Source organism: Vicia villosa, linkage group LG3, assembly GCF_029867415.1.
Source record: "Vicia villosa cultivar HV-30 ecotype Madison, WI linkage group LG3, Vvil1.0, whole genome shotgun sequence".
In the NCBI taxonomy this organism is placed as follows: Eukaryota; Viridiplantae; Streptophyta; class Magnoliopsida; order Fabales; family Fabaceae; genus Vicia; species Vicia villosa.
In genome coordinates, this window is record NC_081182.1 from 115,566,938 (window position 1) to 115,583,990 (window position 17,053).

At 34.7% G+C, this 17,053-nt stretch overlaps 2 protein-coding genes across 2 annotated transcripts; one reads left to right on the plus strand and one right to left on the minus strand.

Annotated features, from left to right (window-relative positions):
* Positions 1–4,231: 4,231 nt before the first annotated feature.
* On the plus strand, positions 4,232–5,410 carry LOC131658840 (uncharacterized). The gene has a single exon (XM_058928091.1). The coding sequence runs from the start codon at positions 4,232–4,234 to the stop codon at positions 5,408–5,410; it is 1,179 nt and encodes a 392-aa protein (XP_058784074.1).
* Positions 5,411–10,376: 4,966 nt separating this feature from the next.
* Positions 10,377–14,214, minus strand: LOC131662376 (aspartyl protease family protein At5g10770-like). Its single transcript, XM_058932145.1, has 3 exons — positions 14,007–14,214; positions 11,561–12,025; positions 10,377–11,473 (listed from the first exon to the last, which is right to left on the minus strand). Exons 1-3 carry the CDS (start codon positions 14,179–14,181, stop codon positions 10,647–10,649), a joined length of 1,467 nt encoding a protein of 488 aa, XP_058788128.1. The 5' UTR covers positions 14,182–14,214; the 3' UTR covers positions 10,377–10,646.
* Positions 14,215–17,053: the final 2,839 nt, after the last annotated feature.

The following is a 17,053-nucleotide window of genomic DNA, read 5'->3' on the forward strand; positions in this document are numbered from 1 at the left end:
CATACAAAATACATGTACGATAAACAAAATTAAAAAAAGAGGGTTGGAAAAATGAGCAGAAGTATCTTACAGTGGCAGTTACGGTTTCAGTCGCGATTACAGAATTGAAAATCAATTCAATTAACGATACAATCTTCATCCAAGTTAAGCCCCTATTTAAAAGTAGTTGTATAGTTATAGACAACAATCATTGTTATATATAACCACTCAATATGAATTTGAGATTTACAAATTAAGAAAACAAATGTTAACTCTAATATCATCAAGAAATCCTGCTCAAATTTTTTGACAAAGTAATGTTTAGTAAAGCTTTTACCGAGGTTTTAATATATGTTATATAACAAACTAAGAAATCCATAAATAGACTATGAGCTTCCAGTTACAAACAGGTTGATATTCCTTGGTTTTCGTTTGTAGATCATTCTCGAGCATTATCATACTTGTATACTCAGATAAAAGCCAGTCTGCAAGCTCAGATTTGCAACCTGCCAGTTAAATGATGTGTCATAAGAAAAGTTATTAAATAGAACGCAAACAGTGAGTAAAGCGATAGCATAGGAAATATTTACTACATTTTTAAGTATGATAAGAAAGTATAGAAGCAATACCGTATAAATAGTCAGCTTTAAAGTTTCCCGTTAACAAATCAACAATAGGCTTGAAAATGAACTTGTGTTTTGAAAATGAACTTTCCCTATACATGAAAGTAATATTTAGTAAAGCTAGTGAATGTACCACCATTGAGCTATGAACAAAATCAAAATGTGTACCTTGATGTCCTGTATAATAGTTTCAAAAGGCTCCTGCCCATTTTGTTCTTTCATGGTCCAGAGGTCGCGGCAATATGAACGACAATCTTCCTGATAATTTTACCCTTGTTTAAATCAGATATCATAATGGGAGGTCTAGACATGATGCTGTGAATTGAAAAGTACAAAATGGAAAAAAATCATATATCAAAAAGTTCGAAAACTGAAAAACCAGAACCTAGGAGATACATTTCATAATCAAATGAACTTATATTGTTGTAACTCATACCTCAATAACATATATACAAACATACATTACTTATGGGTAACAAAATTTTATGTTGTGCTAACATAAATCTTCTACAAAAAACTATGTTGGCTAATCTGGAAAATGTTGTGTTAAAGACACAATTTAACACATCCAATAAGAAGAAACACTTGATATTACAGAAATTGACAGTAAGAAACACTTATGGGTAAGAGAAATTTATGGGTAGCGAACTTGTGATGTGAGTTATGCATCAAATGAAAATTGAACAAAGAACACTGACAAGTAACCGAAAAATCCATCTCTACTTCAAGAAATTAGCTTCAATACCTTTCATATTAGGAGCACGTGAAAGAAGAAGAGCTGCCATAGTGTAGCTAAACCATAAGTGATGTAAGATAAATGAAACACAATGAGAGATGTAAGATAAAAACCCTAAAAATAAACCCTAAAAAACTGAAATATGAAAAGAAAAGACTTACAGATCTAGAATGGCGTCTTTGTTTTCTTCACCAGTGATATAAGATGTCAATGCCATAAGAAATATCTACGCCATTCAAAAAGTTCCAAGCAAATCAGAACTTATGTTACATCTAAGATTCAAAACCGATGAGAGTCTACTCTCTTCCTTCTTCTTCTTATACGTTTCCAGAATCGCCCAGAATGGTGTGACGACGGCTGAGTGTGCAATAGCAGGGAGAGGAGTTCTGCTGGGATCTGGGTGTGCGACGGCGGGTATGAGAGTTTTTAGGGTTTGAGGAGAGAGAAGAGGGAAGGAGAGAAAGAGAGAGACGAGAGAGGGAAAAGCATTTCAAAATGAGAGAGAAGTTTGTAAAGATGTGTGCAAAGGTTAGTACATAACTTTTTAGAATAAACCAATGAAAAGCATACAATTGGCACATAGCAATTTTTATTTTGTTAATTACTTAGATAGCCTTTTGTTAGTGTAAGAAAAATTTAATGCAAGGGTAATGTAGTAAGTTTGGGCAACATTTTAATATTGGGTAGATAGTTGATATGTTCTGATGCATATTTTTTTGTTACTAAATATGCTCTGAAACATTATGTTTATTTTCTCTGATACATATTATATGTTCTGAAATATATTCTATGTTCTGATTCATTCATGCTGACTTTTGTCGTTTAGTTTTGTTCTGAAACATTTTAGGATGTAAAGATGCTCTGATGATGCTCTGGTACATTCAATAATGTTCTAATACAATCTAGCATGCAATGATTCAAGAAGAAATTCAAGCTCTGAAGCTGTCCTATGGAAGCAAGAATCAGAAGCTGTGAATACTCTGAAGATCTAGGAAATTCAAGTTCTGAAGTTGTCATATGGAAGCAAGAATCAGAAGCTGTGAATGTTCTGAAGATCTAAGCATATGTGAACGTCTCTACTGAAATACTCAGGGAAGTCTTTTATTTATAAAACTCTTCTAGTATTTATTTCAAGGGGAGATTATTTATCTCAGGGGGAGATTGTTAATCTCAGGGGGAGACATATTCACACATCGTCTATATGCTTATGCTATAGCTGTGTAATTGTCTTTAGTCGTCTGTCCTTTCTGATCGCAAATTCATATCATTTATGTATGTTTTTGTCATCATCAAAAAGGGGGAGATTGTTAGAACAAGATTTGTTCTGATCAATATTCTTAGTTTTGATGATAACAAGGATATGAATTTTGTATGAGATAATGTGGTACTCTAATACTATGCGATTTCCGTTTCAGGAATTATAGAAAGAGTATGCACAAAATCAGCGCAAGAAGCACTGACTCAGAAGGTTCAGCATGCGACATCAGAACATGGTCTGGCAAGACATCAGAAGATGGTCAAGCAGAATCAGAACATGGGTCTATGGAAGCATCAGAAGAACTTGAGTTCAGAAGCAGAAGCACTGAAGTTCTCATGGTATCACGCTCAGAAGCACTTCAAGGTCAGAAGACAAGAAGATGCTCTGCACCAAGCTGTTTGACTCTGATGATATTCAAACGTTGTTTACACAAACATCAAATCAGAAGCAAGTACTAGCTGGCAGGCTATGCTGACTGACAAAAGGAACTTTAGAAGCTATTAAAGGCAACGTCAGTAGACACAGCGGAAACAAGGCTCGAGGTAGTTGACAAAAGAGTGAAACATTATGCAATGTTGTACGGATTACGCAAAGCATTAAATGCTCCCAACGGTCATCTTCTCAAGTGCCTATAAATATGAAGTTTTGATGAGAAGCTACGTGACGAACTCTGAACCAACTTGCACATACGCTGTCAAATTCAAAAGCTCTCAAACTTCATCATCAAACTCACTACATTGCTGTTGTAATATATTAGTGAGATTAAGCTTAAACTTTAAGAGAAATATCACAGTTGTGATTATAGCTTTTAAGAAGCATTGTAATACACTTAGAATTTGATTACATTAAGTTGTAAGAACTAGAGTGATCAAGTTGTGATCAGTATACTCTAGGAAGTCTTAGCAGTTGTCTAAGCAGGTTGTAACTAGAGTGATCAGATTGATCAGTATACTCTAGCAAGTCTTAGAAGTTGTCTAAGCAGATTGTTCCTAGAGTGATCAGGTTGTGATCAGGATACTTTAGAAGACTTAGAGAGTCTCTAAGTGGAAAACCATTGTAATCAAGTGTGATTAGTGGATTAAATCCTCAGGTGAGGTAAATCACTCCAAGGGGGTGGACTGGAGTAATTTAGTTAACAACGAACCAGGATAAAAATCATTGTGCAAATTGTTTTTATCTTACAAGTTTTAAAGCTACACTTATTCAAACCCCCCCTTTCTAAGTGTTTTTCTATCCTTCAACAATCATCAACAAAGAGCAAATGGAAGATAATATGTTCATTTTTAGAAAGTTTAATGGAGAGCCATTTTCTCTTCTACTATTTCTCTTGAATCATTAAAGTGCACAAAAAAAGATAAAATAGACATTGAATCCCCTTGCCTAAGACATCTTTGGAAGGGTTCAATTTCTCACCACTCCTCTTTAGGGTAAGAGTAGATGTAGTAACAGAGTCCATAATAAAATTAATGACGACATGAGAAAAACAAAAAAAATTGTAATGTAAGTTTCAAAAAGGTCAAGTCAACACCATCATAATCTAGACACTTCAATTTGGTTATTGATAAGATATGAGAGAGAAAGTTTTGGTTTCTCTCCCTTTTCTCTAACTTTTTAGGTTTCTTTTCCTTTTGTGCTATGGACTGGCAGCGTTTTGGTAGGAAGGTATTCAGAGGATTAGCACCTAAATGGGACTGCTTCCCATTCGGAGGAAGACAATCGAAATTCGGAGAAAAACTCTCTTCATTCTATGTGTCGTCCTTTTCCGATAGATGTAAGGCAATCGACATATTCAAGCTATTTGGATGTGTGGGGGAGGTGGTGGAGGTGGTCATACCTCCTAGACGGAATAAATTCGGGAGACGGTTCGGTTTTGCTAGATTCAAAGAAGTGGTAGACGAGAGAATGGTGGCAATGAGGCTTGATAACATATTGATAGATGGGGTTAAAATACATGCGAATCAACCTAGGTTTCAAATAAATGGGAGGAAGGAGAGTGTATTGGTGGATCAGAAGCAGATTAAGGAGGTTAACTCGAGTGTTGAAAATCGTTGGGTGGAGAAGTCTAAGACTTTTGCGGATGTTGTGCAGGGGGGAAGAAAGAAGGAAGAACCAAACTCAAAGGAGCTATCTTTCGAATATGCTTCTGGCGCTGAGCTAAAGAATAGATGGAAGAAGGCTTATGTCGGCGAAGTCTTGTTCCCTGGTGAATCTTATAATATCCAGACTCACCTAGAAATTGAAGGTTTTTTCTCGGTGAAGGTCTTCCCCATGGGAGCAAATCTGTGTATTCTAGAGGAGATGGAGGAAGGGTTTATTAAAGAATTGTTAGAGGGTAAATGGTGGTGGCAACAGTGGTTCAAATCTATTAAACCTTGGCATGAAAAAGTTATTGATGAAGCAAGGGTAGTGTGGATCCGAGTTTATGGTGTGCCTTGTCATGCTTGGAGCAACGATTTTTTTGTTTCCTTAGCAAACAGATTGGGTGAGTTTATATGTTTGGACGATAATACGATGTCTGGGAGTAACATGGACATTGCACGGTTCATGATCAGGGTCGATTCTAGGTTCAATTTACCTGAGTCCTTGAAGGTAGCAATAGATGGGGTTCTTTTCAACCTAAATCTAAGGGAAGATTCGTACGGTCCTCTAAGGATTAACGCCCAGAGGGTACCTGCTCAGGTAAGGGAATCGTCTTCTTCGTCGGGTTTGGAGGGATCTATTAATGAAGATAATAGGGAAAAGAAGAAGTTATTACCGGAGCGGTTCTTGACTCAAAGGTGGAATCGGAGAACTTCATCGAAGAAGGAGAGGTAGCTTTGAATCGTATAGAGGAGGCGGCGGCTGTCAACTTCATAGCTTCTAGAGTATTCTCAGAATTCTCAGAAAGTTCTGACACCTTTATGGGGGGAGAACCAAAAGCAAAAAAGGCTGATGAGACTTTTGACAGTGCTATTCAATCATGTTTGGAAGATAAAAGGAATAAAATGGCTGGTGACCAGCAGTTATTGGGTATATTTTCTGATTTTTCTGTTTCTGCGACAGGGGAGAACGTAGGGGAGATAGATGGTGAAGAGGGGGTTCAGAAAGCAGATGAAATTACCACGGGTCCAGAGTGTCTTTTGGGGAATGAAGTGGGAGACGGAACTAGGGTTACACGTGACATGTTTTTATCTAACAATAAAGTTCACTACGTGGGTGGGCCAAGTGGAAATGACCCGGTTAGGCCCAATAGAGCTTTTAAAAAGAAAGTCCACATGGTGTTAAAAGTGGGCCAGCCTCAGAAAGTGTTTAATAAAAAACGTGCTTCTAAGAGCAGTTTTCCCTATTCTCTTTCGGCTGTTTCGCCCTCATCAGTGGGTGTTTTGGACTCTAATATCTTTAACGATGTTCTACAACCTGATAACTCTGATATTATTAGGTGTAATTCAAGGCTTTTAGACAATTTTGGCTCAACAGGTGAAAGTAGATTGGAAAAAGCTTTATCTAAAATTGGAGTGGTGACTGGAGGGGTTTCAACGGAAGGAATGAAAAAATTAGTTGGTTTGCAGGCAGAGAATATAAAAAAGATGGAAGGCAAGAAGGCGCAATTAAATTGTTTCAAATGATAATTGGGAGCTTCAACATTAGGGGAGGAGGTAGTAGCATCAAAAGGAAGCGAATTAGGAGTATTATAAATAAAGGAAGGGCGGATTTTTTTCTATTTCAAGAAACAAAACTGGAGGAGATTTCTGTCTCATTGGCTAGGAGTTTTTGGGGAAATGATGACTTTGGGTTCTCCTTTTCAGCATCTGTTGGATCGGCGGGTGGCTTAATCTCGCTGTGGCAAAAGTCGGAAGTGGGAGTTTTGGCTAGTTTTCGTGGTGAAGGTTACCTTGGTTCGAAAGTATCTTGGAAAGGAGGTACTTTTTATATAGTTAATGTTTATTCTCCTTGTTATTTGGCGTTAAAGAGATTGTTATGGTCTAGGCTTTTAGAGTTGAAAAACACTTTTAATGATGGGGAGTGGATTATCGGAGGAGATTTTAATGCGGTGAAGAATCAGAGCGAAAGAGTGGGGCGTTCTTTGAGTAGTGGTAACGGTGAGTGGAGGTTATTCTCGGACTTCATTGATGATAGTGGCTTAATGGATGTTTCATGTAGAGGAAAGAAATATAGTTGGTATAGTGGGGATGGCAAATCCAAGAGTAGGATTGATAGATTTTTAGTCTCGGATAACCCTATTCAATCTTGGGGAATTGTTGGCCAGTTAATAGGAAATAGGGATGTTTCCGATCATTGTCCGGTCTGGTTATTAAGCGACAAGGAAGATTGGGGCCCTAAGGCTTTTACTTTTAACAATGAGTGGTTTTCCGATAAAAACTTTTTATCTTTTGTGGAGGAGGAATGGAAGGAGATGGATGTTATTGGAAGAGGTGACTATGTTTTGAAGGAGAAGCTTCGTTTGATCAAAGATAGGTTGAGATGGTGGAATATTAATATCTTTGGAAAGGTGGACTTGGAGGTGGACGAGGGAGTTAGAATTCTAAATGATTCGGATGATAGGGAATTGTGGGATGAGGAGATTCACCTTAATAAAATAAAGGCTTCGAGGAAAATTTGGCTTAACTTAAAGGTTAAGGAGAATATGTTGATTCAAAAGTCTAGGCTAAAGTGGTTAAATGATGGATACTCCAATAGTAGATTTTTTCATCGTGTTATGAAGGAAAGAAGGAGTAAGAACTACATTGGCTCTTTGAACACTACGAATGGCATGGTTACGGCGGTGGGAGAGGTTAAGGAAGCGGTTAGAGAGCATTTTGATCTTAAATTTAAGGAGGAGTGCATTGATAGGCCTTTAGTGGACGACGTTTTTGTTCAATCGTTGAGTTTGGAATATAGTGTTTCCTTAGAGGTTCCTTTTTCGTTGGAGGAGATTAAAGAGGCGGTGTGGAGTTGTGATGGTTCTAACAGTATGGGCCCGGATGGTATTTCTCTCCTTTTTTTCAAGAAGTGTTGGTCTTTTGTTAAAGAGGATGTGGTTTCTTGTTTTAATTCTCCTTATTCCGGAACCGTCTTCTCTAAGGCTATTACCTCCTCTTTCCTAACGCTTGTGCCTAAAAAAGAAAATCCGTTAGACCTTGATGACTATCGCCCAATTTGTTTGGTGGGAAGCATTTACAAGATGATTTCTAAAGTGTTAGCTAGCCGTATAAAGAGGGTTTTATCTTTGATAATATCTAATTCTCAAAGCGCGTTTGTTCCGGGGAGACAAATGTTAGATGGGGTGATCGTGGCTAATGAGATTGTCGATCTAGCTAGTAATGAAGGAAAAGAGTGTCTTCTTTTTAAAGTTGATTTTGAAAAAGCTTATGATAATGTGAGTTGGAATTTTCTTAGGTACATGATGAGAAGGATGGGTTTTGGGAAGTTGTGGATGAGATGGATGGAGTTACTTATTTTTTCAAGTAAGATGTCGGTGTTAGTTAATGGTAGTCCCACAAAAGAATTTGGAGTGGAGAAGGGTTTAAGGCAAGGAGATCCAATATCCCCTTTCCTTTTTGTCATTGTAGCGGAAGGTTTAAGGGCGTTAGTCGGGAAAGCGGTAGAAAATGGCAACTTTATTGGTTTCAATGTGAACGGAAGATGTGAGATAAATATCCTTCAATTTGCGGATGATACTCTTTTAATAGGAGATGGGAGTTGGAAGCATCTTTGGGCGGTTAAAGCGGTGTTAAGGGGTTTCGAGATGGTGTCCGGTCTTAGAATCAATTTTCATAAAAGCAAGTTGATTGGCATTAATATCAATCCTCGGGTTTTGGAGGTGGCTACTAATTTCCTTTCTTGTACTTCGAAGGACAAACAATTCAAATTTCTCGGTATAATTATCGGTGCTAATCCTAGGAGGCTTTCCTCTTGGAAGCCTTTGGTGGACAAAATGAGGAGGAAGTTAAATTCTTGGAAAGGGTGTTGGCTTAGTTTTGGGGGGAGGATCACTCTTTTAAAATCGGTTTTGAATAGCATGGCAATTTTCACTCTCTCTTTCTATAAAGCTCCTAAAAGGATTATAGAGGAGTTAAACAAGTTGCAAAGTAATTTCTTATGGGGTGGCTCGGAGGAGAATAGGAAAATGCATTGGGTGGGTTGGAAGGAATTGTGCATTCCGGTCGAAAAGGGTGGTCTTGGCCTTAGAAATTTAGAAGTGTTCAACAAGGTGCTCCTTTTGAAGTGGAATTGGCGAATTTTTGGGGCTTCGGATTCATTATGGTATCGTGTTTTAAAGGCGAGATATGGGGATGTGAAGTTGAGAGCATCTTTTTGTTCTCGTTCCTTTTTTCCGGAGCGGTCTTCTTCGGTGTGGTGGAGGGATATTACGTCTTTGGAGTCCAAAATACCGGCGGAGTTTTTTGCTAACAATTATTTTTTTCTTGTAGGTAATGGTGGTTCAATTTCTTTTTGGCATGCCAAATGGTTGAAAGAGGGAATCTTAAAGGATCTATTTCCTATGCTTTATAACAATTCCCTTTTGAAAGAAGTTTCCATTGGTGCGATGGGGGGTTGGAAGGAGAATAGTTGGTGGTGGAATGATTTTGGCATGGTGAGTAATTATTCTGTGGAGAAGGAGCAAACAGTCAATGCTGTTTTGGATACTGTCACTGCCAGCGAAGGTTTTCAGATGGGAAGGGGTAATGTTTGTGTTCAAAATGGCGGAGCAACAGTAAGGGAGGAGGCTGAGGGAGTTTCACCTATTTGTGCTACGGGGACAGTGGACACGGCTGGGCAGGATGCGCTGCTTCGTTGTGGCCTGGCGGATTTGTCAAGGATTCTGCTGTCGGCAAAGTTAAGTCCGGTACAGCAGGACTCTGCAGCTTGGCTCCATGAGAAGGATGGGATTTTTTCGGTCTCATCCTTCTATTCCATTCTAAATGGTAGTTTTATTCCTATCAGTCCGGCTAATCGCTTTGATTCGGTCTTCAAAGATGTGTGGAAGGTGGAGGCGCTGCTAAAGGTAAAAGCTTTCGGTTGGCGATGTTTTCTCAATAAAATCCCTACCAAAGATCAACTTTTGAAGAGAGGTATTTTGGATGCTACGTCGTGTTTGGATTGTGTCCTTTGTTGGGAGACTCATGAAACATTGAATCATTCCTTTTTGAGTTGTCGGAACGTCATTATTGTTTGGAGGGAGATGGCCGAATGGATAGGAGTGAACCATATTTGCTTTGAAGATATGAAGGAGAGTTTTTGTTATTGGAGTAATTCTTGTAGATTCATGAAAGTAAAAAAAGGGAAGGAGGGAACTATTTGGCTCGCAATTATTTGGAGCATTTGGTTGAGAAGGAATGACATTGTTTTTAACAACTCGTCTTTGAACTCTAGAGATGTAGTTTGGAGTTGTAAAGCTCTTGTGTGGAGATGGTCGTTTATCGGGAAAATTATGCGTGCCAATTGTAATTTCTATGAGTTTAGCAATAACCCATTGTTTTACCTTAGCTAGATTTCAATAGGAGTGTAATTTTCTTTGATGGGGGAGTCCCTGTTTTTTGGTTGTATTCTGTTTGTTTGGGTTTATAAATTTGTTTCTTGCTTAAAAAAAAAAAAAAAACACCATCATAATCTTTTTCAAAGTAAATTTTAAAAAGAAGATTATGTGTTTTATCTCTCTTCTTATACATGTGATGAACGATCTCTTGAGCAGTCAAAACATTATTTGCATACCTCTCTTAGAAATAACAAGCTTATCATCCCAACGGGACTAAATAAATTAAAGTCATGATTCTTAATTTGATCAATAATTAAAGTCATATTTTGAAACAAGAAGTTCTTGTTTTATTCAACAAACCTTATAATTAATACCACAAACAAGCTTACACTTGTTTCAAATTACACATCTATGAACAATTGCCAACAATTACACATCAATATACCCTTCAATCAATATCTGCTACACAAATTTTTCCACATTTCTATCCCTTCCATTTTCTTTCTATTCCCACCCCCCACATAATTATTTAGTGCTAGTTTGCAATAACATTAATAAGAATGATACATTGATCAAAATATTTGAAAACTAACTTCACTTGCATCCATTGTAACCAAACCCAATCTTACCAGCACCAACATCATAAACAACCTCTAGTGTTCTTTGTTGCACATTCCCAAAGATGGTAATATCACTATCATCACCATTTGGTGCAAAAGCCAAACAAACTTGCTTCAAACTCGCCACGTAAATTATCCCGGGCGCCGCGAGTTCCACCGTGTTACCACCGCCGAGAAAAAAACTAACCTTTGGAATGGACACAATCTTGGTCCCACTAAGATCATAGCATGTGTCCAAAATTGAAAGAGCTTCAGCAGACGGATACTTCGCCATGCCTTTACGAAAATAATCGCGAAGGCTGGTGTAGGCGGTAGGTGGCAGCCGTGTAATGACGGTGCCAGAGTCGATAATGGCACCACCGGAGGTGAAAAGAGAGGATGAGATCGGAAGCTTAGTTCCCCCGACACTGATCCCAGCAATGTCGAGTCCGTAGAAGGACTCGCTACGGGAGACGGTCGAGAAAGGAGTGTATTTTACATACTTGTTAGCAGTGCCGCCAAATGTGAGATGGCCAACCGCGCTAGAAGTGGACGGAAGACAATAAGAGAATGTTTTGTAGTATTTCTTAGAAGTTTGTTGGACAAAAGATATTGGATGACGACCAAGGCCTAATAGACCGGCCGATCCGCCGAATAGGCCTTGGTTGTTCTGTCCACAACCGAATAAAAAACCGTCGACTGTATCAGTCGACGTTACACTCAGCCGTTCGCGGCTGAAGTATCCGACCGAAAAAGACTGATCCCCATACTGGATCCCATATACACATGCTTTTGTTGATGAAGCACAAGCCGGGTCATTTCCTATAACAAAACATGCATAAAAAGAATTTATATATAAAAAATATGTAACTATTTGGTAATCATAATTAATACTATATTAATATATACCTGTAGCTGAAGAGAGTTGAGTACAATCTGGAGAAGTACATGTGATATTGGAATAAGAAGTAGACTTTGAAGGATCAAATATTTCATCAATTTGTTTGTAACAAGAACGGGCACAAGGTTGACATTGAGTCCAAGTGAGATCACTACCAGTGTCAAAAATAAGTGATAAATCTTTTTTAGGAGTACCAAGTCCAAGGACAACATAGTAATTTCCTGATCCAATAAGGCTACCAGATTTTGCAGGTAAATTAGCACTAGAAGAAGAAGAATCCAATTCTATTTCCACCTTATTATTGTTATTGGAAGATGATGATAGTAACTTTGAGTGAATATAGTTTATTCTTTCTTTGTCATGATTTAGAATATCACTGTGTGTTGGAATAGAATTTGCTTTTCCATTATTATTCAGTTGGGAACATGGACCATGTTTGTGTAACACATCTAATGATGCTTTGCTTTTAGAACCTGAAATTCAAAAAAAAAAATGTTTAGTGCTGTCAAATTAATGTTGCTTAAATATTACGTTAAAATTAATTAAAATAAATAAATAAATAAATGTCTCTACTTCAAATTAACTCATAAATATACATGGATGAGAATGACTCTACCAAAGGAATCTAGATAATTGAAATATATATATATATATATATATATATATATATATATATATATATATATATATATATATATATATATATATATATATATATATATATATATATATATATATATATATATATATATATATATATATATATATATATATATATATGAGAGACTCAAAGACAAAATCTTATCTTTAATTGGTTATATATTTATTATATATATCAAGTGAGAGTTATTTATACTCAAGAATAATTTTTTTCTATTATTAGTTAGGTACATATAAATAACAAAATACCCCATAATGAAATTAAATATAATTTTATTAAAAAATTATTATTTTTTCAACTTATAGTGTTCCCACTTTCTTTAGCACCGAAAATAATCATTAATACGACAAATAATTATCATAAACAATAGATTAATTATATTATGCTCTATGATATATAATAATAGCAAACTCTAAAAACTTTTTGGTTTCTTTTACGGCTATGAAAATAGGAGAAAAGTTGAATCTTTTGGCCAAATTTTGTCAATATCTTCAAGTATATGGAACTTGGCTAAAAGAATAGCTTATTTGGGTAGAAAAAGATGACGTGTTGTAAAAGTGAAAAATAGCCACTTGTTATTTGTTTTTTAACTTAATTTAAGTTGGTGCCAAACGTGAATAAATTTTGTTTTTTTTTTCTGTCATGAAGATAAATTACTATAAATAAGTCAACAAAATAAAATGTCACAAGTGATGAATTCTTCGAGTTTAGTGTATGTATACAAAGGTGTAAGAGTGATCAATGACCCGTGAATGTTATGAGTCTTTCAGTCAAAAATAGTGTCTATAATTGGTTGAATTAATGTGTTCTTCATGACCCGTGATTACAAAACTTCACATTTTTGTCACTAAGGAAGAGAAAAAACAGTATATAGTGACAAATTTTTGCACTTCATGGTCAAATATTGAATACTTCGAGCATGGAATTGAGTTCGAAAAAAATTATAATAGACGATAAAATTCTTGGGTTGCATATTTACATCTCGATTAAATCTAATATAACTGACTAAAAGATTAAGACAATTTTATTTGCTCGTCAAAATGTTTTTGATTAATTTTATCTTTATTTGTTTGTATGTGTTTATGTTTTTTTTTTTAATTTGAGAAATTTAAAATAATTGCTAATATTAAGAAAATTGATTATTTAAATAGGAATTATGTGAGTGGTAGGTGGCTTTTGTTCTTTTATCCTTCCTATCTTTAATATGTGATAGTGGGTTCCATTCTTTTAACCAAACTAAGTAGTAACCTTTCATTAGCACAATATAGTGGGTTCCATGTGAATATTCTCGTGACAAAATGATGCCAACCATTGAAATAAATTGTCATAATTCAATAAATTTATTTAAGTAGATCCTTAAACTATTATTATAAATTAAAATTAAATTTTTTAAATTATAAATAATTGATGTATCTAGTTTAATATATAGACCAGATACATCATTATTCGATTAACCTAAAAATAAATCTTTTACTAATTTTCCATTTACTATATGTCACTACTAATTATTATGTACCTATTGCCTAGCTAATATATATATACTCAATTTAATTGATAAATATTACAGTCATTATTATAAATAAATAAAATTATTTTTAAATATATTGAATGATCAATATATAGGCCAAACAGAGATACAATAAAATTAAAAAATAAATATTAATTATAATATAGTAACTAGAAGATGAAAAAATTAACCATAAATTAACAAAATTTCTAGCATGCATGTGATTAAAAACACTAAAAACTAAGCTAAACCTATTGGGAGAATTAATATGAAAAATTAAATTGACCTTTGGTTGAAGAACTGCAAGAAGAAGATGGCAAAAGAGTGTTGATTTGAACAACATGGTGTCTTTCTTTCCATGAAGTTTCTTCAATGGAAAAACCTTTCTCCAAAAAGCAAAAGAAAAAGAGAACACCAACAAGAACAGAAACTAAGAAAAATTGAGACATTGGGAAAGCCATACTAAGTAGATGCTTTTGAGTACACTACTTGTCGGGTGCTTGGTTTTTATAGAACTAAATTATGGATGTAGGACCAATAAATGATCAATTTCACACGTCACATATTTTATATAACTAACCAAACTATTTCATTGAGTTGAGGTTTGTAGTACTATATCAATTATCAACACTATTCTTTAGTAAATGTTCGACACATTTTGACGAAGTTGACTTGTGAGAAAATATACTGTGGATTTTTGACATTTTCTAGATGCAGGCCAGGACATGGGCAATGATGTTCTTTGTGCTAAAATCATGAAATAATTAATTAATGAAATTAATGATAGACGTACAATAATCATAATCTTAAACTAATTTTAATATTTTAAGGATATGTTTTAAAAATGTGTGGTTGAGTCTAATTTCAAGAACGTCTTTGACGATGACAAGATAAATTATTTCATAAACTTCAAAAAATTTCACGGATAAATCGTGGTTGAAAAGGATCTCATAAAATATTTGTTACAGTTAAGTAGAGCTTCTGATATTTTTTTCTCCATAGTTAAAGTGTGACTTATCTACATAGGACTTGCGAAAAATTGAGACGACTTTGTCTAACTAATCCCTATGAAATCGGTTATAAGGTGAGGATTAGCCATTTATTAACATGTCTTGACCATATTCTTTTTAATGTAAGACTCTTTAACACAACTTATCACGCCTAAGATGAAACATGTAGATATAAATTACAAGTGGTCTGATAGCGAAAACCTGATAGTAAATTATCTAACAGATCTTGAATTGATGTCTTAAGAATGTGTGGTTGGAGCTTACTCATCCTTACAAAATTAATTTTTAAAGTGATAGTTACTCACTCTTATAAACACATGTTGAGATGATATTTTTTTCAAAGTAAGACTGTTAGCTGAAGATTTCGACAATCAGAGACGAAGTATCTTAAACTGTATGCTTTGAAGGAAAAATGGAGAAATGGTTGTGTAAGGATATTTCAAGTTTCTTCGTGTGGAAGTTTTTTCTCTATGTCGAGTTGGAGCTTAAGCTGAAATGTTTTCGAAGTTTAAAGATAAGAATTTAGGATAATTCGAGATACTTCAAAGATATATATTTCGACAAGTCACGTTGGTCGCGTTCCAGAACTTTGAGCGGGAAGGTTTGAATTTCAAAGTGATTCGTTTTAGCCAGAGGGACGTGTGGAAGCCTCAGAGAATTGAAGCAAATGCAAAGGGGCAACGTGGCATTTCATTATAGAAATACCGTTAGGGTCGAATTAGTATAAATATAAGTCTTAATGTTAGGGTTCAGGGTGTTCAATTTGTACAAAATCACTCAAAAATCTTTTTTTTTTTCTGAATTTACATGATTACTACATATTTTATTCATTAAAGGCATTGTTTAGACACCACTGACACATGGCCCAGTGGTAAGTCTTTTGAGATGTGAGGCAAAGGACGTGGGTTTAAGACCCTTTGGTGCCCAACTTAATTTGTTATCATTTGTTTTTGTTAATTTATTTTACAAACTTTGAATATTTATTTACACTATTAAATTTATTCATTTTTGTTTATTTTTTGCACACTCCTTATTTACCTTATATATTTTGTGAATATAATTTTAAATCCCAAAAATACTTTTTATTTGATCAATTTTCATCTAATCAAAAATGATACTTTTATGTCTTTTAAAAAGCCTTTAAATCAAATCTTTTTCAAATGTCTTCTTCACCAAATGTCTTGATTAAATTTGTGTGAATCTTTTAGGATTAAACTTAGCTTCAATTGAACATGATCCCCATAATTTCTCACTTAGGGTTTATTTGACATTTAAAATGGTTAGGTTAATATATGTGCTAAAACCCTAATCTTAATATCTCTTGATCTTTCCCTTTGATTCAATGTAAATACCATGTTGATATAACTTGACTTCCATGATCTCTCCTTGTTTATCCACTTGTATATATGCTTGATGATTTACATTTTTGTACTTTATAACTTTGATTACATTATTATCCTTATATATATATATATATATATATATATATATATATATATATATATATATATAGTATTTTGGTCCCTGTAAGTTGTCGTATTTTTTATTTTCGTCCCTGTATTTTATTTTTTTTGAAAATGATCCCTGAATGTTAAAATTCTTTTGGTTTTAGTCCCTAAAATCAAAATCCATAGGAAAATTCGAAGAAAAATCCGCAGGAAACCTGCAGATTTTCCTGCGGATTTTAACTTTAGGGATTAAAATAAAAAAGATTTTAACATTCAAGGATCATTTCCAAGAAAAATAAATTACAGGGACGACAATCAAAATCACGCCAACTTATAGGGACCAAAAGACTATTTAAGTCTATATATATATATATATATATATATATATATATATATATATATATATATATATATATATATATATATATATATATACACACACACACACACACACACACACACACACACACACACACACACACACACACACACACACACACTGCTTACATACATTGATGTCCTAACTCACCCTTGAGATACTCACTCTTAATGCTTGCTCGAGATGAATGATTCCTCATTATTGCTAAAAATCTAAAGGAATGGGAATGATATTGACTAAAATTGTCAACGTACTCACTCTCTTTTCCTCGTCTTTTACTCTGTGCTTAATTAGTATTGTTAAAGCTTAACACTTTCTCCCTGATTTTAAAATGTTTTTGTATTGTTAAAGCCTAATCTCTTTTAAATAACCTTGGTTTTGTATTGTTAAAGTTCAATCACCACTCTTTTAAAATTACCCTTGCCTTGTATTGTTAAAGTTTGACACCTTTTAAAACTTGTTAAGTATTGTTAAAGCTTAACATTTTAAAAACCCT

Coding starts and splice junctions, on each gene's coding strand:
- LOC131662376 (XM_058932145.1), bottom strand. CDS start 14,181: ATGGCTTTCCCAATGTCTCAATTTTTCTTAGTTTCTGTTCTTGTTGGT. Junction 12,026..14,006: donor TTGCAGTTCTTCAACCAAAG/GTCAATTTAATT, acceptor TTTGAATTTCAG/GTTCTAAAAGCAAAGCATCA. Junction 11,474..11,560: donor TCAACTCTCTTCAGCTACAG/GTATATATTAAT, acceptor GTTTTGTTATAG/GAAATGACCCGGCTTGTGCT.
- LOC131658840 (XM_058928091.1), top strand. CDS start 4,232: ATGGACTGGCAGCGTTTTGGTAGGAAGGTATTCAGAGGATTAGCACCT.